Source organism: Haemaphysalis longicornis, unplaced genomic scaffold (assembly GCF_048455015.1).
Source record: "Haemaphysalis longicornis isolate Haplotype H1 unplaced genomic scaffold, Haemaphysalis longicornis Haplotype H1 scaffold_3, whole genome shotgun sequence".
NCBI classification, from domain to species: domain Eukaryota; kingdom Metazoa; phylum Arthropoda; class Arachnida; order Ixodida; family Ixodidae; genus Haemaphysalis; species Haemaphysalis longicornis.
Window position 1 is genome coordinate 2965892 of NW_027526335.1, and position 25736 is coordinate 2991627.

The 25736-nt window shown below is 46.0% G+C and overlaps 1 protein-coding gene across 2 annotated transcripts in view; it reads left to right on the forward strand.

Moving 5' to 3' along the window:
- Pod1 (coronin) overlaps window positions 1–18987 on the forward strand; it is a 52922-nt gene extending 33935 nt beyond the window's left edge. For both annotated transcript variants that reach the window (XM_077702138.1, XM_077702139.1), the window contains exons 20-25: window positions 1860–1998; window positions 3376–3585; window positions 7060–7195; window positions 13307–13440; window positions 13914–14000; window positions 17930–18987. In XM_077702138.1, coding sequence (XP_077558264.1) covers window positions 1860–1998; window positions 3376–3585; window positions 7060–7195; window positions 13307–13440; window positions 13914–14000; window positions 17930–17950 — 727 coding nt within the window. In that variant the 3' untranslated portion in view covers window positions 17951–18987. The remainder of the gene's footprint in view (window positions 1–1859; window positions 1999–3375; window positions 3586–7059; window positions 7196–13306; window positions 13441–13913; window positions 14001–17929) is intronic.
- Window positions 18988–25736: the final 6749 nt, after the last annotated feature.

Sequence of the window (25736 nt, forward strand, 5' to 3'; positions counted from 1 at the left end):
AGGGCACTCCACGGTTTTGCAATTGAGTTCCAGTACCGATGCGAGGCCCTTCCGCTTGTTTGCAACCTCAACTACGACGAGTTCGTACTTCCCGCACATTGTGCACACGGCGCCGCTCACAAGGTCACTCAGACTTCGGAGATAACTGCGCTTTGCATCACTCCCGTTGCCGACTGTCTCCTTGCCTTGGAAGGCTGAAATTCTTCTCCGATGCGCTTACAAAGCTGATAGCGTCACTGATAAAACCAGCCTCGCCTGATTGAGCCGCGCTCGCAACGCTTGAAGGCGCATCGCTGTTAGGCCTCGCCGTGCCGGTCGTGCCAACGTTGGCCGTAATTGTCGCAATGCCGCGCCGCTTCCACTTTCCCTTGTACGGGCGTGAAGTCCGGGACTTGCAGCGATGAAAGTCATGCTTCTTCTCACCGTTCGTGATTAACAACACACGATAAGGAAATAGAAAAGGTAGCGCGAAGTAGCGAACGGGACGACGGAGGCGCGATGGCAGCTCACAAGTGGCGAGAGCCAATGGCGGTCCCGATTTCACGTCACGTGATTTAAATATTGTGGGAATCGCGGAGAACCGCGACCCGCGATCCCGAGCCGGCACGCGCTTCGGGAAAAACTTGCGCAAAAACCGGTCCAGCGCTCCGCTGGTTCGTCGGCACCCACGAGAGATGTCACCACCAGTCCCTGCGGGCATAGGCGCGCGCAACCTCGCTGGGCTGCCGTAGGCATGGGAGCCCGCGTGGTTGACACGCCGGGAGCTAGCATGGTGGCCTACGCCGGAGTGCTGGCAGGTCCCCGAGGAACCCCTCATATCCCACAATATTCAGTTGGAGCTTCCAAAACAAGCTGGAAGAAATATTTTTTTTTAAATTTTTTATGCAGAGATACGAAGCTGGCGAGTGGTTTGAGAGAAGAAGGCTTCGTCTACCTCTCTCAAGTGACTGAAATGGCGGCCAGCCATGCTTCCGTGCAGCAAAAACTCTTAAAGATGGCCGAAATTCGGCTTGATTGCGTGATTTCTAGGCTCACCGCGAGCCATTCAGACACGATTTTCACGAAGTTCTTGTTCGTATTTCGTTTTTATTTTTTTTTTCCATGAAAGAAGGATAGTCAAAGATGATAGTGCAAGTGAAAACAAAAAAACGACATATTTAAAAAAAATTCGATTTTTTTGACCCACGTGTCCCCATAAATGAAAGTTCCACAACAAGTTTTGAATACCAATGCCTTTTGCCCCCTGACACTGAAAAACACCGCTTGCTTGTGACCAGGTATCGCTACAGCAACTGTGTTGCAAATGTAATCAAATAGCAAAGAATACCGTATTTATGCACATAATGCTCGCACCCCTAACGTGATCTGCCAGAACTATTTTTTGTTCCCTCGTGTAATTCTCGCTCTCCCGAAATAGCTACAGCAAAAGCTGTCTGCTTGCGAAACTTGCATGATGCATGCGCTCGCCACCACTCCGTTCCTGTTTGGTGGAGAGTGCAGTGCACCCAGGCAGACCAGGCGCTTGGCAGCCCAGCGCCATCTCTCAAGCACTACTCCCACTCTTGTTCAGCCAGTTTCATGTGCACGCTACAGGGTGGCATTCGCACAGCCCACGGTTTTCCCTTCGTTGGAGTAGCAGCCGTCAGTCTAATCAGTTGTTGAGAGCCCGCGTTGTGCCATTTCGAGAAGTTCTGTAGCGTGAGCTACACTGGCCGAGGTTAGGCATTTTAGCCCTGCTGACATTGCCAGACTTCATTGAAGGTCTGTCTCACCACCAGCTTGCCGAGTGTTGGGGCTGCCGCCACCCGAGGGCTCTGGGCTGCATTCCTAGCCACCCACTGAGTGCGGGTCTGTCGCAGGGTCTCTGAACGGCAGGTGAGCCTCTACGACGCCAAGTCCCTCGCAGCGCCCGTGACGACCGAGGGCATTGACGTCAGCCCTGCCATACTCATTCCCTTCTACGATGAAGACAGCTCAACCCTCTTCCTGTCCGGCAAGGTAAGCCTGGTCGTCCTTGGGCATCGCAGATGCCTGCTCCACTTACTATAGCCAACTGCCACTGGCAACAGGTGTAGCGTGTGGAGTCTCAACTGAGACAAGTGGTACCAGTAACCAGGGTGTAGCGCTAGATCACCCGAGTGGAGAGCCCACTTTTAGCGATCTTCTTGGTGGGCGATTGTTTCTGGAAATCTGAGCTCAGAGTAAATGCTCTGGCTGGTTGTGCTGCTTTCATCTGATAACGGAGCTCTAATGTATCGCAAGAAGGGTGCGAGTTTTATTTCTTACAAGTTTCTCTTTACTGACCAGTCGTCACACTCTACAACCTATCTCCTGTAAAGAGCTTGCAAAACAGCACATGAGGCTTTAGCAACTGATTGCTGGCTGCATTTTTGTTTTCAAAGTAGGTGTTTGTGAGTGGTAGGTTGTCACTTTATCTACCTGGCTACCTGCAGCTGCTGTAGTAGCTTACCAAGCTTATCTGAGTGGTGTTCTATGTGGACCAACCAACTGTGCCACTGTTGAACCCTGGTTATGCTCAGGGTTATCGAAAATGAACGAAAACACTGTAGCCTTGACTTACAACCATGTATTTCTGCAACTTAGGCTTTCGAACCTTAAAAAATCTCGAGAATGTATGAGTGCCGCTTTTTACGATTGCTCGAAAACCCCATGCGTGGCGGTGCAAGGTCCCCAGTGATGTCAACTCTCTTCCGTGCTGGCTGCTTGTCTACTGTGTTTAGTACGTCAAGCTTTTCCTGAAGTGAAAGCGCCTCCCGTTTCACGATGCCATTATGGCACGACAAAGTTCGCGGTCTCAAGTTCTTCGGTGTTCTCAAAGCTTGAAGCACACGATGACGACGAGAGCGCGTGCTATTCATGCGGTAGTGCTTTCATGGCAAACACGCACTTCTGGCATACCAAAGTGAAACTTCCATTGTAAACGCAGTGAGGATGGTGATAGCATACAGTAACATAGGGCCATCTAGTGGTGACAAATCGCACCTGCGTGCGTCTTTATGCAGTCGGTTTCCTAGCCAAGCCTGGTCAAGGCTCGTCAAACTGGCGGTCTCCGCATGTTGCCCAGGCAGGTTCGGAGTGAGTGTCAAATTGCGACAAATGATCTGGGAACGTACTCTGAGCCACAACGTAACACTGAGGATTTTAATGCGTGGGACTCTATGTGAGCTGAGTCGGGACTAGACAAAAACAACTTAGCAGCCGGGAAAACGCAGCGCCGAGGCAAGTCGGGGCAGGGCTCTGCCGTACTTCTCCTCCCGAGGTGACCCAAGCCGCAGTGCTCTTGTCTGTCTCGACGCGCGTGCTGCCGCCGCGTGCACCGGGAAGATGAAGGCGATTGGCGTGGCTGGTGCGCAGGGCGACTCGACCATCTTTGCGTTCGAGGTGTCCCTGGACCCGCCGTACCTGTTCCCGCTGTCGCACTACAAGTGCCCCGGCGGGCCCCACCAGGCCGTGGCCTTCCTGGCCAAGGTGGCCTGCAATGTGGCCGAGGTGGAATTCGCCCGCGCCTTCCGGCTGACCACCAGCAACGTGGAGCCGCTGTCCTTCCGCGTGCCTCGGCTCAGGGTGAGGCTCTGTGGGAACTGCCCATGGCGCCTGCGGCACGCTGTGCACTCTCCCTCCCTCTTGCGCGCACTCGCACGGGAAGCTGTTGGGATGCACGTGGCTGGGAGAAGCGGTTGTTAGTGCGTGATTTGTGCTCGGCAGAAAATGTACTTTCAGTGTGCAGTAGCCAGCAATAAGCAGCAAGAAAGCTGAGGCCGTGCCTTCAAATTGTTCTGTTAAGGGGGGATGTGGGTCTTAAAACTGGATTTTTTATTTACAGGCCAATTTTGATGAAAATTGGTGTGCAGGTGTATTATGATCTGGTGATCACAAAAATGCAAACAGATTTCAGATATCTTGTCTAGATGGCATGGTGAACATTTTTAAACATGCAATTTCTTCAGGGGATTTATGGAAATTTTACATGAACAAAGTTCATTTTTTAAAGTGTGCCATGCTTCCTAAACATTCACTAGCTCAGCAAATCCTTATATACTTATCTTATTGATCAGAAATAATTATCAGTTGGGAAGAGACAGAACAAACAGCAGTTAAGCAACATCTTGCATAATTAATCAAATATCATGTTAACCAAAAAACAAACAGCTTTAGCCTGTAATCCAGTTCTTTCTGAAAAGAATCACACCAAGTTTGTCAAAATCCGTTCATAAGAACATCCTCAAAACTTCCGCAAGGCTAGGGAACTGCACGAAAAACACAAAGCTGAGAAAATTGCAGTTGAAGTTTTGCGTACAGTGCACTTTTATTTATGAAACCTACAGGAAAACGAAAACCTTTAGCATAAAGCTCACTTTTTCCTCAATACATTGACACCAAGTTTACTGAAGGGGGGACATGGCTTTCAAAATCAATTTTTTTATTTCTGCGTGTATTTTGATGAAAATTGGCACAGAAACTGGAAATGCTTCTGTGATAACACCATAAAAATTTCAAGATAGTATTTTGATAACTTTTTTATTTATTAAATTTTCTTTCTGTTCCGCTTGTACCAAGCCTGGGCGGCTTATAAAACACGATAGAAAACTTGTTCGAAGTGCTTTGCATTCCCAAATGAATGGACGAGGTCGTGACAGTTTTAGAATATTTTTTTACTACACAATGTTTTTGTTTTTCATTTTTTTAGATGTTAATGTGCAACAGGTATGTCGACTGTGAACGACTATTTGAATAAAAAAATCACAAAAAACAAAGCTGGGAAACCAAGAGTGTCGCAACCTGAACTGTTCATCAAGAAATGTAATACAAGAAACTGAATCAAAATAGACCCAGGAGTCACGAAGAAATCCCTGGAACAAGCGACAGAGGTGGCAAAAAAAACTGTTTTGAGAAAACGGCTTCCGAAGTTGCAACATAGGTTTCACTTATCAAAAGTCGTCAGGGTTGTAGCCTTTCATGTCCTTTTGAACATGGGGATTCTGGAAGGCCATGCCTTGAAACTGGAGTGCCTTGTACAGCTTTTTTCTTTCCACAAAACATTTTCAGCTCCTCTGTGAAGAGTACATAGCCCAGTTAGCAGACCAAACGGAGGGGGAGATGGCTTTTAATGGGCTTTCAATGTAAAGCAGGTTAGCTGGTTGGCTGTATCGCACTGGACAACTTCCCTTTGCAGTGTTGTCACCATGGCAACAGGTGAAGTATTTTTTTTTACTTAAATTTGAAAATTTTTGGCTTCTTTCTATGTTTTATCATCTTGCTTGGCGCAGCAACTTAGTGCTCATACGTGCAGGTGTTCGTTGCCAAAAGTTTGCATACCACAAGGATGCAAATGAGCTACTTTGAAGCTTGGTATAATATTCTGCATAACTCCAACTTCAATGCAAGGGCATTTTTTTACTACTTCTGACATTCAAGGCATCCAATATTTCTCACAGCACAGCCAGTATGCCCTGAGCCATAGATGTATGCATTGGTATCAATTTTCCAAAAATATTCACTGTTAAATGCTGCGACAGTAAGGTAAATTTTTCACGCAGATAACATATTTTTATTCCTATATTCTTAACTCAAACCTGTTTGCATGATTATTAGAAGCGCACAAGAAACGTTGCGCAAGAAAGGCGATATGGCTTGCGCGCTTCGCAGCGAACGTTTACCGTGACATGTTGTACTTTGATTATTCCTGATATGGCTGGTCAGGTCGCTTTTAAGATTAAATCTAACGTCGCAGGCATTAATTACAACTACTGGCGTTCAATCGTAACGGGTTGCGCAGTCATGATGCTCCAATGCGCGTTGGCTGTGCCGTGCGCGCCGCAGCGTTTGACGCATAGACCGTTTCTTTCCCAAGGCTAGCGAGCCCACAGTCAAAACACAGCAGTAACTAAGCATGTAAGCATCGCAAATGCGACTAAAAGTTCACTTCACGAACTGCTATCGCAAGAGTGCGTCGCTCTCCGGGGTCTGACGACGGTAGAGTCACGCGCACCATGAAGCGTTCGATGACTTCCACCTTTCGAGCCACACAACTTCCCGTAATCTGGCTCGTGATCTCAGGCATTCCTATTGCGATAACGTCCGTGTTGAATACCACAGACTGAACAGAAACTTTACCGAGCGAAGCAGCGAAATTGAACTCTAACCGCACACTATGCAGTTCAGGCGCCTGCCATCTTGCGTTGCGCCGCGACACCCAATCAGGAGGGTCGTTTTAGTGCACCCTGACCGGAGGACAAATAGCGCTTCAGCATCTATTTCTAGCTTCGTTTGTGAGTCGTTTCTTTTCTGCTGTTTGTGGGTTTGTGAATAAACGAAGATAAAAGAGATAAGCAGATCGGCCGAAGATCCTCTTTGCGGTTCTAACGATATCAAAATGGCTGCACCAGTGGTCCCGTTGCGGAGATACAGTGCTCCGAAAATTGCCGTTTTTTTTTCACCCTTTTGCGCTGATAGTTTGTCGCCGTGCCTGGCAAAAGTTTTTTTTATGCTACTTTGCGACGCTTTTCGGCGGAAAAACTTTGCAGATGCACAGAATAGGAAACACAGAAGCTGAATGTGTGGCTTTCAAAAAAACGATGTTTTGGTCATTTTTTTTTAAGTTGAAAGCCATGTCGCCCCCTTAATTGGCTTGTTCGAACATGATGAAAACTATTGTACACCATTTGCACGAGAAAAAAAAAAAAAAAGTCACTCTACAACGATGCATCACTTCCAACATTTACAGAATAAGCTTCAGCACAAGACCATACTGCTTTGCTTCGTACTTCGAAAGTGTTGAAAACACTGTCCCACACTTTGTACTACATGTGGGTTCAAAAGTACAAAAGTGGGTTCATTACGCGAGTAGATATGGTACCTTTGAAGCGTTGACTTCAGAGTTGCACGCACAGTGTACAACAACGACATCTGGGAGTGTGTGGTACCGGACGGAGGAACTGTGCTGTCGCGCACTTTTGTGTTTGGGCTCGTCGTGCAGCATATCACCTCTGTGTTTCCCACTTGCTGGTGGTGAGACTGGCCGTGTTGTGGCTGTTTCAGTCTGAGCTGTTCCAAGACGACCTGTTCCCGGACACGCGCGTGACCTGGGAGCCCACCCTGAGCAGCGAGGAGTGGTTCTCGGGAGTGACCCGGCTGCCCAAGTTGGTCAGCCTGCGTCCGCCTGGCATGGACTGCTGTACGTCACTTGATGTGAACACGCTCCCCCCCTCGCCTTCCAGGAGCCCTGGTAGATTTGTCGTGCAGGTCCTGGGCATCATGCACTGGTGTCTAGTTGGGTGCATGCTACCTTTACAGTTGATGTCACAGGCGTGCCGCAAACATTGGCCTCTTACTCCTTGCCCCGTGTGCTTTCATACTCCAAATAATCGAGTAATAGAGGGGCGCAAATATCGAAATCGGGACTGCGAATCGAATCAAGTAGTTTCAAATATGAACAGTATGAGCTGTCTGCGAATTGGAGTATTTAATACACATAGCTGACTGGTCCTCCATTCATCGAAAATAGGGTAGGCATGCTACAACCATAACGGGCCATGCAGACAAAACACAAGTTTGGTTCACTCAACAAGATTGCCTCATCAAAATCATACTGACACCACTTTTAACGTAAACTTCACTCAAATAAGCTACGTAATTAGGAAAAAAGGGAATGTCCATTTCATGCAACAAAACCTATGATGTCATACCAGCCAGCTCTGCGATCGGCGGAGGCCGGCAAAAGCACACAAAAATTAGGCAGAGCTTATAAGCTTGCAGAACGAGCTATTTGCGCTTAAATTTAGGGCACCTTCTTTTTAAAGCAGTTAGAATGGTGGGACAAACAGTGGAAGTTACGAAAGCACACGAAAACATAGAAGTACCGATGCGTACTGCTGTTTGTACTGGGCGCACTGTGCTTGGTTTAGCTGCACAGGACTCCGGGGCTTTGGGGTTGTCTCAGACGACACTGGCCGATTGACGCAAGCAAGGGTGCCCACGTGACCGTATTTGACAAGCGAGTGCTTTGTTTCACAAAACGAATATTCACTCCCTGAACAAAAACAAGCCAGGTTTAAATACGGTGTCATGTTTGCAACTCTGTCACTCACAGTCAGCCAACCCACACAGATTCCACCGACCGACTGCTTTATTCCACCCGCCGTTCGCGGGCTCTCCCCACACTCTACTCCCCTCTCTTCCCTCAGTTCAGATGATGATAATGGTGCAGTCTCGTAACACCCTCTCTTAATGTCCTCTGGCACCACCCTCACAACGGTCACACACGAACCAAAGGCAGCAAACGGCTTGCCACGGTATGGTGGCGCCATCTAGGTTCACTAATGGTAAATGAGGCTTTGGAATCGGCTGCAGAGCAGTTGGTTCCTGTGATGCCATTGCAGACCTTGAAAACACATGATTTAGCAGGAAAATCAAAATTTTAACTTGAATTGATTAATTTCTCAGTGAATAAACCATCGTTTGCATCCGGACAAGCACTGGGGGCACTATAAAACACGAAATCTTCCGAATAATACAAACTTGTATTTTGTCTTCATGGCCCCTTTAAGAACGGCAAGGGAAGTTGCTGCTGAAGTTGCACGTTAAAGATTCCCCAGGTGGTCAAAATTAATCCGTAGCCGTCCACTACGGCACATCTCGTAACCTGTGTAGTTTTGGCGCATTAAACCCCATAATCAATCAATTGTCGAATACGTGTGCAGTAAATGAAAGGATACAAACGAGTGGCAACAATGGTTTTATTAGCCTTCCAAAATAAACTGTCAAAACTGCATTTTACTCTGCTGCAGCAGGTTAATTACTTCGTAGTAACACACTTACTAAGTTATCGAACAGAATAAAACAAATTAGGTGCTCAACATGTTCAGAAAGTATGCACTCCCTGACTCCGTAAAGTTTATGCAAAAAAAAAAAAAAAAAAGGTGCAAAGGTTTTACAGTACAAGCCATAGGCGAATGCAGCAAATTAATTTGTTATCGTACTATGAGGGCTCTCGCCACCTGCCAGTTGCGACGTACAGTATGGTTGCATTCCCCGTTTACATGGCTGTGGCATAATCGCAGCAACCCAGTTTCTAACAAGTGGACGTCATTTTGCTCGGGAGGAACTCAAACAATTTTTTTTTTCTCTCGCACTTTGTGGTTTTTTCGACATTTAACACTATCGACAGACAAAGGATCTTGGAACTTCAAAAAGGGCAGCGTGTACTTCCGTGTGCTAAGAAAAAATATTGTTTACCCATATCAACTCGCATCGAGCCCTGGTGGCTCAATGGGCTAGTGGCAGGTAACCGAAATTGTGCAATTTTGTTATTACAAATGATAGCAATGCAAACTTGACGTTATTGTCTTCACTTGAAGCACTAATCATGCTGATCAAGGTTGTTCAAGTGATATGTGGGCAGCCAGTGCCCAGTGTGTGTCATAGTGTCCGTCCTAATGAACTAAATTTTTTTCTGGCTTCATATTTGTGATGTCCAAAGTCCTTGTAGATCATAAAAAACTTCTCACGCGCTTAGGCAAACTAATTAGGTTTTGCGCATCAAATGATTAATTGCACGCTGCGTTCGTAAGTCTCAGCGAAGTCACGGCGTCCGAAGTTTGAGAGCCGTTATTTCACCCCTGTGTCTCCAGACCTGGACGTGTTATCTCACCACTGCTGCGCTAGCTTGCTGCTATTCACTTCTGGCAGTGCAGCCATGCAAGCGCGGTCTCTGGCAAACCGTGCATTGGGGCCACCCTTCTAAGCTCAAGTCATCAAACGAAGAAAAATTACCATTATTTGTGCAGAAGGGGTGACTCAAAGCCTAGTCAGGGCTCAGGAAGGTGGTGAAGGCGTCTATAAAAAACATCAGTAAAAGGCTGTCACGCAGCGGAGTGGCAATCCTTTTCGTACCTGAAAAAATGGGCGCATTGCGTGGTACTAGCTTAGCTGCCTTTATCTCCATCTGTGGGAAGCGGGGGCTCTGCTATCAGCAAGCTTACTTTATCTCCCACACAGGCTGCACAGAACCTTTGCGCATTGCAGATAACACACCTGCACAGGAAAGATCTTTTGTTGTGCATCTCTTTTTTTGTTGGCACTTGCGTATAAACATCGGTGGCATTTTTCACGAGTTTGAGGTTTTTTTCGATGCTTTGCTCACGCAAACCTGCGATCATGGCTGTGCCGTTACGATGATATGTTTTGACTGGGAATCGCTGCTGATGCACATGCAATTTTGGACTGTTTGCCCAGGGAGAAAAAATAAACGCGCACATGAAACATTAGTGGCTCGACTTTTCTAGATTATTCAGACATGGCCGAATATTCAGGAATTTTCGAATTGCATTTTGCCAATCGAATACACTTTGAATATTCGATCCACATTCGAATTTTTGAATATTTGCAGACACCCTGTAGTAACTCTTGATTCCTCATTCTTGCCACTAGGTAAAGAGGAAAATTCTGTGGTGCTTTTAAGTTTTACATAAGTAGCATTCCACTTGTGTCATGCAAGGCTTGCACGTGTCAGGCTTTCTTTGCACAGCTTCGCCGTCGTGCGAAAAAGTCAACCAACCCAAAGGGGTGCTTGTGCGGCCAAGCTGGTAAATGTGGACGTCTCGTGGCAGAGCCAACTTTTATTGTTCTGTTTAAAATGATTTTTGGTTTCAAAGTGAATACCAAGTGAATGATTTTGCTCAGATAGTTGTGAATCGAAGCTTATGTTTTAAAATCAACGCAAATAATTGGCGATTACTGATAAAAAAACTGATATTTACAGTCGCTCAAGCACACTTCAGTAACTAGGCTATAGAAAAATAAAAGGCTTGTTTATTCATTTATGTATTTATTTATGTATTTATTTATTTATTTATTCATACTGCAATCCCCATTACAGAGATTTTAGCAGGGTGGTTACAGACACTATTTTTACAATGTTGGCACTCTAGAATGCATAAAACAAAACAAACAAAAAAATAGAACAGCAAGATGTGAATAATCAGGTCAAATGTGCTGCAAACAACAATAAGGACGGCTCCATGACTTCTTTATTAGTTAGTTCATTCCACTGAGTTACGGTACGAGGGAAAAAGGAATATTTGAAGCAGTTATTTCGGGACCGGAAAGGGGTTAGTGTCAGTTGATGCCTTTGGCGGGTGGCGTACCCAGATGAAAAAGAAATGATATTGGAAACATCAAGCTTGTAATGCCCTTTAATTAATTGGTAAAGAAATTGTAGTCGTAATAAACGATTTCTTTCGGTAGGTGAAGGCTCATTGGCCCGATGTAAGAGTTAAGTTATAGAGGTGCGTCCAAAGCTATTAAAGATAAAGCGGACTGCCTTTTTCTGCACGTTTTCCAATTTAGTTATGTTAGCTTTAGTGAAGGGGTCCCAAACAATCACTCCATATTCTAACATTGGGCGAATGATAGTCTTGTACGCTGCTAGAGTACGCACCGTGGAATTAGATTGTTTTAAAGCTCTTTGAATGAATATTAGCTTTTGGTTAGCGTTTGTAATTACGGAGTCAATATGTTTAGTCCAGTTAAGGTCATTGGTAATCCAAAGGCCAAGATACTTAATGTTAGTTACCTCAGAAAGGGTGAAACTTGCGGTGGAATAATTAAATAGTAAGGGTTTTTTCCTGTGGGTTATTCGCATAAATACTGTTTTATCGAAGTTAATTGACATCTGCCATAAATCACACCACTTAACAATTTTATGAAAGGCACTATTTAGAATGTTTTGATCAGTTACATTGGATATTTCAGAATATATGACAGTCATCAGCATACAACTTGATTTTTACAGGAACTTCATTCACAATATCATTGATAAAAATTAGAAACAAAAGGGGTCCAAAAACAGTACCCTGTGGGACGCCAGAGTCAACGGTTGCCTCCTCTGAATAGAATTCGTTAAAAACAACAAATTGTTTAAGGTTTATAAGGTAGTTTGCTATCCATTTTATTAGGCACGGATTTTTAAGTGTTTTCTCTAATTTAAAAAAGTAATTTCTTGTGTGAGACTTTGTCAAATGCTTTTGCAAAGTCCATAAAGATGGCATTAGTTTGTGTCCCATTGTTAATTGAAGTTGCGAAATCATGTATTGTCTCGACAAGTTGAGTACAGGTTGAATAGCCTTTTTTGAATCCGTGCTGGTGTTTTGTTAGGATGTTATGCTTACTAAGAAACTCAGAGATATGCGTATGAATGATGTGTTCTAGAAGCTTACAGGTAGTTGGCGTTAATGAAAGAGGACGATAATTCGAGATGAGTTCTTTTTTACCCGACTTGTAAAGAGGCTCGACTCTGGCGGCCCTCCAATCATCTGGTACTCGCCCTTCGTGTAGCGATTTTAAGAAATTGTGCATTTAAGAAATTGTGAAATTTTTCTGTTGCCTAAAAGATACAGAAGCTATGCTTTGGCTGTTAGATTTATCAATGGTAATACAGTATTCTATATGCGACAACTTTCATCTCAAATGGTGACCTCAACCACAAGTGCTTCAGTGTATGAGTGCAACAAGGGTGTAACTATATATTCTGCCAAGCCATATGATTAACAAAATTCTTTTATGAAAAATAAATGTACATAGGAGTTCCAGGAACTTTCATGTCAGCTTGTGGGGAAAAAAAAGAAACTTGGTGTATAAGGTAATGTAAGGCATGAAAAATTAGCCTCATTTATAAACCCTCTTAGGCATGTCTGGTGTGATGGTATCATCCCCACTTTCGAACTCTCTGCCCGCATGCCTCTTTCCCCGGTACTATCAGTGCGTGGCTTTTACTTTCTAAACATGATTGTGCTGCACAAGACGGCGAGCCAATTATTGCTCGGCATATTTGCTTCGATATTCCAGTTTCGATAATTTGCACACCCCTACTGTATTTGTAAATTTTGAATACTCATAAACGTTGAATACTTTAAAGTCTAAAACTGCTCTGCAAATTGAATCAAAACACTATTTTCAAAGTATTTGAACTTTTGAATATTCACACACATTTCCCGAGTGCTAATAACAAATGGTTTCAAATTTCGCGAGAGCCGTGCTCACACACAGTGGTCACCTGGCGGCGATCTGGAAACACAGTGCTAAGCCACCACGGTGGCTCAGTGGCCGTGTTGCCGAGCCCGGAGATGTCCCACCCCCGGCGGCCCCTTTTCAGGCAGATTTGAAAGCGAAAACGCTTGCGTGTCAAAATGTCCTCCACTGAGGGGCCCCTCGCAGCCCAGGCCCATAGTTTTGGAAAGGAAGCACTGTTGGGTGCCAAGCCGTGCCTTCCTTTGGTGCACCCTTGCAGTGTCGGAGGCCCCCGATGTCCGGCCTCCCGCTCCACACGTGCCGAAGCTGCCGCAAGACGTCAGCCTCGACTTCGAAGGGGACCTCACCCTCTCCAGCTCGCTCATTGAGAGCAACCGCGAGAAAGAGGAACAGGCAAGTGTCCGCCGGCCCCACAGTGCATGGAAATCAGTGGTGTGGCCTATACAGGGATGTTTCAAAATTAACAGGCGAGGTGCAGCTGTTGCGTACCACTGCGTGCATATGTTCGGTATGTGCGTCTGCTGTCAGGCCCAGGCTACTGGCCCTCTGTGTTTGCTTTGCTCAATCCTCAATTCATAAGAGGGACTCGGTTAAACTGCACCGTTTAAAGTGGTGCACCTATTCAGGGCTTTTCCAGCACACCACCAAATTGGTCAACATTGTGGCTCTCGCAAGGTTCTGTTTAACTGGAGATCTGCAGATCTCAAGCTTGACCTTTTTGCTATGCAACATGTGTGCTCCATTTGGGTTCTGACAAGTTTGAGGCGTAACTGTCTTTTGATCGGCTCGTTTTATGGGGCAGGCGTTTTTCTTGAAATGTCCCTGGCAGCCTTTGCCAGTGTATTCTTCCCATTTCCCTGGTGCAGATCATAAATTCCATGAAGTCCAAGATTGGCAACCCGCACGGCGCACTCGCGCAGGACATGTTTGAAGGCGTGGACCCCAAGGAATGGGTGAGCTGCATCTCCTCACGTGCTGGGGGGACCTAACCCATGGCTCCCGCCATCATCGACTTTGTTCGTGTGCAACATTACGTATGGTGACGGGCGATTTCTGCAGAAGCATTAGTAGTCCAGCAAAGTGTTGCTTTAGTCTTGTTTCCGTGAAGGGGGGACGCGGGTCTTAGAATGGTAAAAAATGGCCAAAATATCGATTTTTGGAATTGTACCTTCAAGCACCTGCCTTCAAAACATCAACGCGAAATTCCACCAGGAAATACTCTAAAATCATGTTTTGAAACGCCTCGGGGGCCACGAAATGCCCCGAATTGGGCAAAAGTTGCTTCAAATTCCCGCGCGCCCTGCGGGCAAAGCAGCCGACCGATCGCCGCCATCTTGGTCTTGTTTTGAAGCTTGTTTCTTTGTGCGCATTTTGCGATATCTCAAAATGGCGTCACCTGACTAGAACGACCGCCCTTGCCAGATTTCCGAAGGCGCCTTGTCGGCCGCCGATTGGCTGGAGCGGGCGCGCGCGGTTTGAGTTCGCCGTACGACGCCTCCCATTGGTCAACGCGACTGCTGTCTTGGCGGTCGCCATCATGGCGTCTGCTACATGCGCAGACGGAGTCCGCTCTTCTGGCACAGCGCTCGCTTAGAGCAGTTTTGCTGGATCTTTTTACAGTTCCTTCTAATTCATCCATCGCGTACTTTCGTGACTGATGCCAGGAGACGTTTGTTTGAAGAAGACAACCCGTCATGCGTACGGGAAGCGATAGCATCGTCCGCCTATCCCAAAGTCGCGTGGTATGACTTCGGGCCACTCGACTCCGCCGGATGAGAATCGTTCGCCGCTTCGTATTGCGTCGCCTGCCCCATCGCCTGACCAACCACCTCCGGAATCCAGACCTGGTCCAAGCACGTCCTGCCGTCTTGACATGAGGTATTACACGGCAGAGGAGATTGCCGCGCGTACGGAACACGCGGACGAGGTCAAGCGCGGCATGGAGCCCAAGTCAGCAATGCAGCGGAAATTCGACCTCCTTGAAGTGGATCTGGCGCACTCAGAGGAAGAATCCGGCACAGATTTTGTCTAAGTGGATATAGCAATGCTGAAGGACCTTTTTGCGCATGTCAGGTGCGGCAAGTGCGGGCTGGCGGCGCCGGATTTGAGGAAGGCTGACCAGCAGTACGGGCTCGCCGTGAAGCTCGAGGGGACGTGCTTGGTTTGTGAGCACCGTGTGGAACGTTTTTCCTCACCGAGGACCGAAGGATCTGGCAATATCATTCTTTTTGAAGTGAATATGAGGGCTTTGAAAAGTATCCAAAGCATCGAGAAGGGGGTGACTGCTCTGTTGGATTTTTGTGCTGGTATGAACTTGTCCCACAGAGGCCTGCACCACAAGACATTCCAAGCGCACTTAAGGAAAGTGGTTCAGGTTTGCGAGGACAGTGCAGCAGCCTCTGAAGCTGATAGTGTGCGTGCCATCAAGGACTTGTACTCGGACCTTGGTCAGCCACCAAACAACATAGATGTGATGTTTGATGGCACGTGGATGACAAGGGGACGGTTGCCACACATTGGAGTGGGCTGCATCATAGAAGTGTACACTTGCTTGGTGATTGATCATGTAGTCCTCTCTAACTTTTGCTTAGGTTGCACCATCGGACCCAAAGCTTCAGATGAGGGCTACAAAGATTGGCTGGCAGAGCACGAGTGCCAGCGAAACATTGACTGTGGTGCAGGACGCATGGAAGTAGAGGCAGCCCTGATAATGTTCAAGCACTCGCTCTCCAAGAATGCGCTGCGGTACACAACCGTGATGTCCGATGGAGATAGCCGCACCATGCACGGCTGGAAGGAAGAAGGCGTCTATGGGTTTGTCCCCATAGAAAAAAAGGACTGCATCAACCATGTGTGCAAGTGTATGCACACTGCCCTGCGAAGTGTACGTGAGCAGAAGAAGGCCCAGGGTGTAACGCTTGGGGGCCGAGGAAAGCTAACGGACCAAAAAATTTGAAAAATCTCTAGCTATTATGGGTATGCCCTCCGCAGCCGTGCTCATGACGTGCCGGCAATGCAGAAGGCGGTGCAAGCCACACTTCGCCACATGGCCTCCACAGATGGTGCTCCCGACCACAGCTTGTGCCCTGATGGTCCCAGCTCGTGGTGCAAGTACAACTGCGCTGTCGCCAACGGGGAGGAGCCCCCTCCACACAAAGACCCTTGTTCGAGCCACACTGGAGCCCATCTTTGATTGCCTGAGTGATGAGGCCTTTGCTGGAGAGGTGTGCGGATGGCAAGACTCAGAATGCAAGTGAGTGCCTGCACCTTGTCGTTTGGACTCGGGCGTCCAAAGACCAGCACGCATCACTGCTAAGCATCACCGGAGCAGTTGCCGAAGCTGTTTCGGTCCTCAATCGGGGCAGGAGAGAGACCGACGAGAGCATTGCGGCGGGCCTCGGCTGCACTGCAGGCAGCTGCCTCCTTCCTTGAGGAGGACAGGAAAAGGCTCAAGAAGTCGACCGCAGCCTTTTTGAGCAACGACGCCAGCGAGAGGAGGCTTGCCAAGCGGCACAAGGCAGACAGGTCTACGGACTACAGCCCTGGACAGCTGTGAATCGGCATCAACTGGTACAGCAAGCCTTCTGCAACTTGTGAAAGCTCCCCCCACCACCTCTTCAGAACTTCAGTGTTGCGAACTCAAAGCTCAGTGATTTGTCACAGGATCGCGAGACCTTTTTCCAGCCATAGGCCGAGAAAGTTTGCCTTTCGGCTGCATTTATGTTCCCCAAAACGCTCTTTTGAGGGCCAACAAAATGATGCATATGCGGAGAACGCACTGCACAGTGTTCCACCCCTGTATCCTCTCAAACTGCCAGCATAAAAACCGCGAATAAAATAGCCTCGCCAAAAAACAAAAAAAGGGGGTCATCTAAAGCAGGTTTCACCCTCACACTTCTGCCGTACCCAATATTCCGGGTACCACAGTGCACTGTAGTGGACGATGGCAGTTTACGAAGGACTGTTGCAGTTTTCACGGCGCCAGCAAGACACCACCAGATTTCACAACGCTAGCAAAACGCCGATTCGAAGTCGATAAATTTTGTTGAATTCCTGATGGGGTCCGTTACTTGGCCTTTGGTATCTCCAGTTCTAGTTGACATTTTTGGAATCCAAAGACAGATTTGAGAATGGGAAGAACATGTCTTTGTTGCTGGGAAATTTTGAAGCTACACTACTGACGGTTCATCTCATAGCACATGGCCAAACTTCAAATGCAGTTTTCTCAGTTTCATATTTTTGGTCACTTCCCTCAGCCTTACGCAGCTTTTTGGAGACTTCTTTTTGCTTCATAAGGTCAATCTTGGTACCATTTTTTTCAGTAGAGCCTGAGGCAGCCGATGACATTCTTAGTTTTTCTGTTTAGGCTACGCATAAATAATGACTTGCAGTTATTTTGATAAGCTAAAATATCGAATACTGTTATCTTTTATGCTTGACATATTTTTTTAGGATGCTGTGACTTTTGAGAAAAACGAAGAATGTCATCGGGTATGGGAACTCTCTGGCTATCCATTCATGTAATTAAAAGCTACAAAATGCAATGCGAAAGTTCATTAAAGCTGCGTAAGAAATTACCTAATTGCGGTTTAGACTTTGTATGATAACTTTTGAACTAACAGCACCAGCTCAAATATAATTGCATATTTGAAATCTACAGAGAAGTTTTCATACGTTTTTACCCATAAATAAAAAAGTTAGTGACCCTCATCCCCCCTGAAGCTGTTTCTTTCCCAGGGCTTCCACTGTGCCATTCCCTTTTGCCAAGTATACGTATGGCTTTAGCTTTTGCCCAGCCGAAGTGAAATGTGGCAGCATTTGCCTCTATGGGTCTTTATCCCCAGACATCAGTACATCGGATAACTTTGTTTTTTTTCTACAGGATGATGACGGAGACATCTGAAGCTTCCACTGCCTGTAACCAAGAGGCCCAAAAAGAAGTGTATCCTGCGGGGCCACAAAGCCCCATCGTCGTCAGCTTTTCAAGGAGCGTATCTGTGGCCAAGGAAGGGGCTCAAGAGAAAAATTGTTGCACTGTTTTGTTAGCTGGCCGTGTTCTCTTTTGTCCCCGTTCTCCATTAAGTTATTGCAACACGCCTAGGGTAGTCTCAGTCAATGCTGTTGTAATTTATATCTTACTTCCACCAGTGGAGCACGTTTTATATTTGATATAATGTGTAAATCTTGAGCTGCTGTTCTCGAGAGCACTGCACATCTTATTTTGTGTTTGCAAGTACAAAGAAGAGAAAAAAAAGCACAATAATGTGGATGTTGTGAAAAAACTGCGCTCTTGTTCCCTGGCGGCAGTTTTAGTTTTGTGCGGTGCCAAAATCGCCCTTTGCCTGGAGACACACCAAGCATTGACCTTAAACTTGCTCATACCTTTTTATTGCGAAACGAGTTTTGTGCAAGTTTTTCACCCAGCGTTACGCGAAATGTGTGGGATGTGGCGTTTCTCCTTTTCTTCAGGAAAGCATTACGAAAGAAGGGAATGGATTGAACCTCAATTGAGAGACTCCCATTTGAAGGCTGACACTTGAATACTCACGAGGCAAATTACCCGGCTTTGTCGAGCTCTTCCAGGTGTTGTGCACTGCATTTTATTGCTCACACTAATGTTGTTTGTGCATTCTTGGCCCCTTGGCAAGCAACGGCCCATGTGTTTGCGGCCTCGTTATTGAAGATGTTTACGGCTGTCTATACAACACGTCTGCACGAGATATTGCGAGCGAACTGACCGTTGGAGGCAACCACATACTTACGGCACCTGTAAACCACGACTGCTTAATTAACTAGTCACACTAACAATGAAGTTTTTAATGAACACTCTGCGATTAACTGGGCTACTGTATGTTCCAAATGCGCTGCTCGCAGCCACAAAGCACGTTTTGTTTGTTTTTCTGGTCTGGCAATGCGGCCAATAAAAGTATTTTGAAATCACCCTTGTCCCCCCCCATTCATGGTTGTGTGCCTGTTCTCTGTACTTCAGCCAGGGCAACAATGTAGAGGACAGCAAAGTGCGCAATTATCTTCTGGTGGGCAGGTCACTCGAAGCATACAAATGCTTTGCACCAGGTGGTGACAATAGATGCATAGTAGCCTGGAGGGCTCTACTGCTGCATTTTTGCTACTGCTGGACGAGCAATTCATTAAAAAAAGAAATACAAGCTAGTGCAAATGCTACATTTGATGCAGGTTGACAGCCTGGCTAGTAAAGTTTCCAGGTAGGAATAATGCATTAGAAGTTAGAACCTGTGGACACCTGAAATTTTAAATTTCAGATTGCAAAGTGTTTCTGCAGACACACTCCTTGCAGCTATTCTTACATGGTTGGGATTGACCGTGCAGAGCCCAAAGTGTGTCCGGCACTGAACAGAAACGTTCCTTCCTTGTTGGAATGCGGTGAACACATTGACGTGCTACTGTGTGGTGGTCTTCAGGCTATTATGACTGCGTGCCATTTTATAATGGAACTTAACAAGTCGTAAGGGCACAGGGTAAGGCCCCATACTTTCCATTCATTTTTGGTAATTTTGAGGTACATTTTTCTCGGCATCTACTAAAGCCATCTGTATAATGCATACATCATTTTCTTTGAAATTTTAAGCTTTTTTAAAAACTGCACAAGAATTATTGAAAGGGTAAGTCTCGTGCCCCGCGCGGGGTACGAGATCTAGCCCCCTCGCGGTGGCTCCTGCCCCGCAGAAGTGACGTCAAACTAAACTAGTCACGTGACTTCCTGTGACGTCACTATTTTTTTTTTGTTGCACATTTGAAGACGTTTTTGACGGCGTGTGTGCGCCATGTGGGATTCCGGCCTTGGCTCCAACCGCAAGCCTGCGCAACGTTACGTCCTTGTCCTCCCTGTTCTGTGTTATCGCCTTGCACAGCGGCTGCCTCGCGGCGCTTTTTTCTTGTTCGGAGGGTTGTTTGAAATGATTTATTGAGTATTTTTCGTGAACTTGCTGCTGCTAGTCTTGGTTAGCCTAACGCATCCTATTTTGGCAAGCTGCTTCGCCCTGCTTTTTTCCGTGCTCCTTTTGTTGCCGTTAAATATGTTGCTAGCTTCATATTGTCTTGGAGTTCGCGTGCCATCGGCTTTATGCTCCTGCATTCGTTGTCTACTTGTTCCGATCGCTACTTGCATTTCAAGCCTTGTATTTTGATTCTGGCGTAAAACGTGCGGATCAGTTTTCCAGCGCTTTGCGCCGTGGCTAACGAGGTAGCTGACTTTGATGACGTGATAGCGCGAGCGACGCAGTGTCAGCGGCGTCAGTGTGCACGAATCAAGTATCGTCAGGTAACGCAGGGCATCGTCGAACGCAATCCGTCCTGGCATGTAGCCTGTTCTGCAATTTTTCTCGCGGGGTACTGCGAGAAACCTTACTACCCCGCGGAAACGATCCGTGCACGCTGCATGCAGGGAGCGCAGCTCCACTTTCGTGGGTGGCCTGGTGAATGGGAGAGCCCAGCAGCCGCCCGTCCATGGGCAGCATAGGTACTCAGCTATCGCTGAAACCAACCGCCCACTGGCTGGCTTCTTGTGCAAGGAGGCTCAAGCTCCAAATGTGCAAGTTCGGGAGAAGTCAAGCCGATAAGATCGCCGTTTGTGCCAAGCTTGACACTTGTGTTAAATAGTGCTTTCAAGTTTGGTGTGCTCAAGCTAAACAAGTGACTTGTTGTTCATCTATGTTTTTCGAATTTGTTCCTTCGAATAATACTATTGTGCTTTCATGATATGCAAGACTTCAAATGAGCTGCGAATTCTAAGCAATCTCTAGGCAGCTATTATTGAATGCACAGGAAACAATGTTTTGTCTACCTTGAAATTTCCTACATAGGGTACGTGGAACTGCCAGCTAGCAAGTTTAATGAAAGGTTTTTATCTGCTCAATTATAGTAAAGAGGTAGCAAGGGATAGATAGGATAGCCCTCCCTCCTTACCAGCTGATCGTCTGGCCGCGTCTCATAACTTCGTTCACAATTACCGCATGGATTTTATTTCCCTAACCTTTGCCCCAGTGCCTTCTGCCTTCTTCAACCCGGTTAGCCAACAAAACGTCATCCTGCATCTGTTCTGATTATGTATTTTGGTACGCTAGTTTTTTGTTTACTCGTGTTTGGCTTGGAAGTCAACATAACCAACAACAATACTGATTTCATGCCCACTCAGTTGGATGGCCAGTAATGGTGAGAGCTTCTCTCGAAGGCTTACAGTGGATTCACGAATTCTGATTGACTGTGACATCAATGTACCCATCCGGAGCACCCTGTGGAATTCAACTTGACGTAAATACTTGTGTTCGCAGCTGGTAATTGTCTGCTCTGTGTTTCGGGGAGGGGGTGAACAGTAAAAGTTTCTAATTGCAAGGAGATATTTCATGTTCTTTTGCTTTTTGACTCTGTGCTGTGTAAAAAACTGTTTCGGCTAATTGCTTAAGTGACTATGCTTAGTCGTAAGGGCCATAATACAGTGTCCCATATTTTGTTTGCAACGATGCATACCCAGCAGAGCCCAACTGCTAGAAAGCACATTCTCTGGTGGTGGTAATTAGCTTGAAAAAAAAAGGGGCACTGAAACTATTTTTTAAGCTAACATGCCTAAAAAACAATTTATGGAACACATCTACGAGGGAATGGCTCTTGTACAGCTTGACATTGCCCTCTCCCGAGAGTACTTAATACCTTGTGCAGGAACTGGAGCCAAGGACACCTATGTGGACGTGAATGTCTTTATTGTTGTTTGTGAATATTGCAGTACAGCTGAAAGCTGTAAGTATCCTGGAAGGCTTCAACAATAAAATGACTCCAATGACCGTACTTCTGCTTTGGTGTCAACGGGCAGCATGTGAGCATTGATAAGTGCTTCGCTGTTGACATTTTTGTTACACAAAAACAGGCTTGATCAGGCACTGTAGCAAGTCCATGAAAAAACACGGGAAAGAAACTGGACAAAAAAGCTGCGAACACATGGACACTGTTCATCACAGCACCTTTCCTTGTACTTCAGTACTGTTATTGTCGCTGTATTTTTCCCCAAAATATAAATCAACTCTCCCAGATTCACACCTTCAGACAGAAAGCAAACATGGTGTTTGTCAATGACAAGTGATTCTACCAAACTTCAGTGGCTGTGAAAAAAGTGAGTAGCTCTACTTTCTCTGCACGGTCTGTGGTGTGAAGTTCCTTTTCCAAGTAAAACGCAAGGGCTTCTTGGCACAATACACAGAAAAAGTGCCAAATAAGCAAGTGATGCCTTCTAGCACTACACTACAGTCCTGCAGGAAAGCCAAACAACCAAGTGATCTTTTTGCTTGAGTGCAAAGCTCTGCAGAGAAGTCAAGAAAGATTCCTTTTTTGTTGACACCAGTCTAGCTGGCCAGTATCTGGCTGGTAAGTGGGCATTTGTTTAGTGACCACACCACTGCTTAGGGGCACAGTAGGCAGGCTGTTGCAGAGGCTACGAAGAAAAAATACAAGGTTCGTTCATTAAAAAGACTTCTTTGCCCAAAAAACAAATGACATCAATTTTATTGTAAACTTCAAACAAATAAGATAGTACAGAAAATGTTAGAGCAGTGGAAGTTCCATACACATTTTCCAGCTATTTCTCTATGACATCACAGAATCTTGTTTGTGCAATTGACAGCCACCAACCGAACCCACCGTAAAAAAAGCATAACTGGGCAATCGCAGTGGGGCCTCCATTCCGTTTGATCGTATCACTTGAGTGCTAACGTACAGTTAACACAGATAACTGCATTTACAGTGCACGTCCATATGACGTCACTCGTGTCCATATTACACCAATGCAGTTTGAAATTGGGATGTTTTTCACCATTTTTTTTGGTTAAACTCCCACCATTACAGCCTTGACCTTTGCCTATCAATTACATTTGCAGTGTGTTCGCTGCATATACCCATGGACACAAACAATCCGCTGAGGCTTTCACGTTCCAGGCACATCTTAAGATTCTCTTTGACGTAGACTATTGAGCCTGCATAGAACCCATGGGTTTTCATATGATGGAGACATGATGGTTGGCCAAGTGTATACCCTTCCTGTTACCGTCTGTACAGCTTCTTCTCTGACCCTATCGGCTGGGTGTCCTGAATTAAGTCCTTTGCATAAGGGAACTCGGTAAAATATGGCCAACATAGCATATACTGACACATATACAGAGACGTGAAGGTTATGCCAATGCAGCAGCTATGGCATGAAGCGCCTAGCTAGTGTACCTTTTGGAGGACCCAGTTCCTAATTTGTCGTAGCATCATGTGTGTGCCAATGTGAGGAGCTGAATGCATGATGGAAACTACCCAGCCACAATCTGGGCCACGGGATACGAGACTGCCAATGTTCTCACTCTTTCACATACTTTGTATCGCAGATGTATTTCTGCCACATTTTACTGTAGTGAAATGGCTCACCACTACAGCTGCAATAATTTCTTCTGAAAAATCTTTTCAAGCGCTGAATACCATGCATTTATGATGCAAGAAGCCCATGATCACCAGACTTTTCCGCGCACAAAACTTATTTCGGGTAAACAATTCTAAGCCACAATTCAGTCCACTCGAAAATACATACAAAAAACGCGACAAACTGCAGATTTTCGGGTCTTCTTTGCTAATCTCCTTAAAGGGGAAACTACTGTGCTGGGTTGTACGCGGTACATGTGTGGGAACACCAATGATTACCTTTTCTAGCTATCCGTGGTTTGCACTTCTAATGCGCACATGCGACCAGTAAAATATCAGTGGCCGCGTCCAGCCTACGTCCTGAGCACTGTAAGTTCCGCGCTGCTGTCATTTTGAAAACACACCGCGATTTCAGGCCACCCATTTAAGCATTCTGAACTTGCCGTGGGGCAAACTGTTGACAGCAGATGTCGCCGCGCGGACATGCCGCAGCAGGCTCACATAATCACGCTCGGACGGTGTCTTTTCTTGCGTGGGACGTGGGTTGTTCGAACGGGGCCACTCGGCTGCGCGATGTCGTAGATCTAACGCAGGTACCATCGGCATACAGCAGGCGGTCACAGGTCAGCATTACTCGAGAGGATTTCGCTACCGTGTGGAAAGGCTGGCTTGGTGCCCGCATACGGCAACGTTCTCGCACATTCTGATAGTGCTTCTAACTCTATCAACTCTGCTTCTTCTACGTTGTCGACCCAAGAAATTCAGGCATTCAGGGCTTTCGGCACTTTCGGATACGCCATACCGCCAGCAGCGGCAGCATCGGCGGCTTCCGCAAGAACGAACAAAAAACTTCTTTTATAAAACTTCTAGCAAATGAGTGGCTTCCTAATTTTTTATTAAAATGTAAAAAAATGTGCTTTTTGTATTCTACTACGCAAACTAATAACAATTGCTGTTAATATGACGTCACTATGACGTATATATGACGTCACGCGGGGCAGGAGCCGTTGCGAGGGGGCTAAATCTCGTGCCCCGCGCGGGGTTCCAGAATACAAAAAGCACATTTTTTTACATTTTAATAAAAAATTAGGAAGCCACTCATTTGCTAGAAGTTTTATAAAAGAAGTTTTTTGTTCGTTCTTGCGGAAGCCGCCGATGCTGCCGCTGCTGGCGGTATGGCGTATCCGAAAGTGCCGAAAGCCCTGAATGCCTGAATTTCTTGGGTCGACAACGTAGAAGAAGCAGAGTTGATAGAGTTAGAAGCACTATCAGAATGTGCGAGAACGTTGCCGTATGCGGGCACCAAGCCAGCCTTTCCACACGGTAGCGAAATCCTCTCGAGTAATGCTGACCTGTGACCGCCTGCTGTATGCCTTATTGAAATGGGAAATTCAAATTTCTGAAATTTTTTCTGCCAGTACCTAAATTTTTGGCTTAATATTAAAAATTTTATAAAAAAAAAAACCCGTAGCATGCATATTTTCAATTTTGGCACAGTAGATGTGACAATTTACATAGAAGACAGGGAAAAAAGAACAGTTTTGAGATACTTGAGTTTGAATTAAGAAAAGAGGTGAAAAACGATACTCTTTTGCCGCAGACACCATGAGTCATTTATTAAGCACCAGCTTCGCAATCACCGTCAAAGTCGTCAGCCTGTCTCCTGTCCTGCCAATTTTGTGAGATGTCATGCAGCTCTGTTCGCAAAGTATTTTTACTTGTGGTCAACCTCTTTTAGCCACTTGATCGTGGTGTTGCACCCAGGGTTCAATCCGAAGTATTTCTAAATGCTGACTCTAGCGATAACTACCATCATTCAATGAAACAGCATCTAATGTTGCAATCTTGAGAGTGTGATGCCCAACATTTTTTGAAACGTGGCTCCGAAGCACAAATGTGGAAAAAACGTGCACAGCATCTTTGGATTGCCTTGGCTGAAAAATCAGCTACGCAATGGTTGCCAAACAATTTCTTAGTACAGCTGGTAACAGACTAGCATTTTGATGTGGAGCTGGGAGTTTCTTGATGGAAAAAAATGACAAACGGAACACATTCCAAAATGTGACGTGGTCACTTGCGACTTGCTTACGGAAAAACTGTTTTTGAGCATGAAATAAGTCCTCTAGATAAGTGACTATGGAAAATGTGCATAAGAAGGTGAACTTCCCTAATTGCAAAAAACTTTTGTATTCACATTTCGCCTTACCCTGTGCCCTCAACATTTCACCTGCATCGCATTTAAATCTATGAGCTTAGGTGAAAAAATT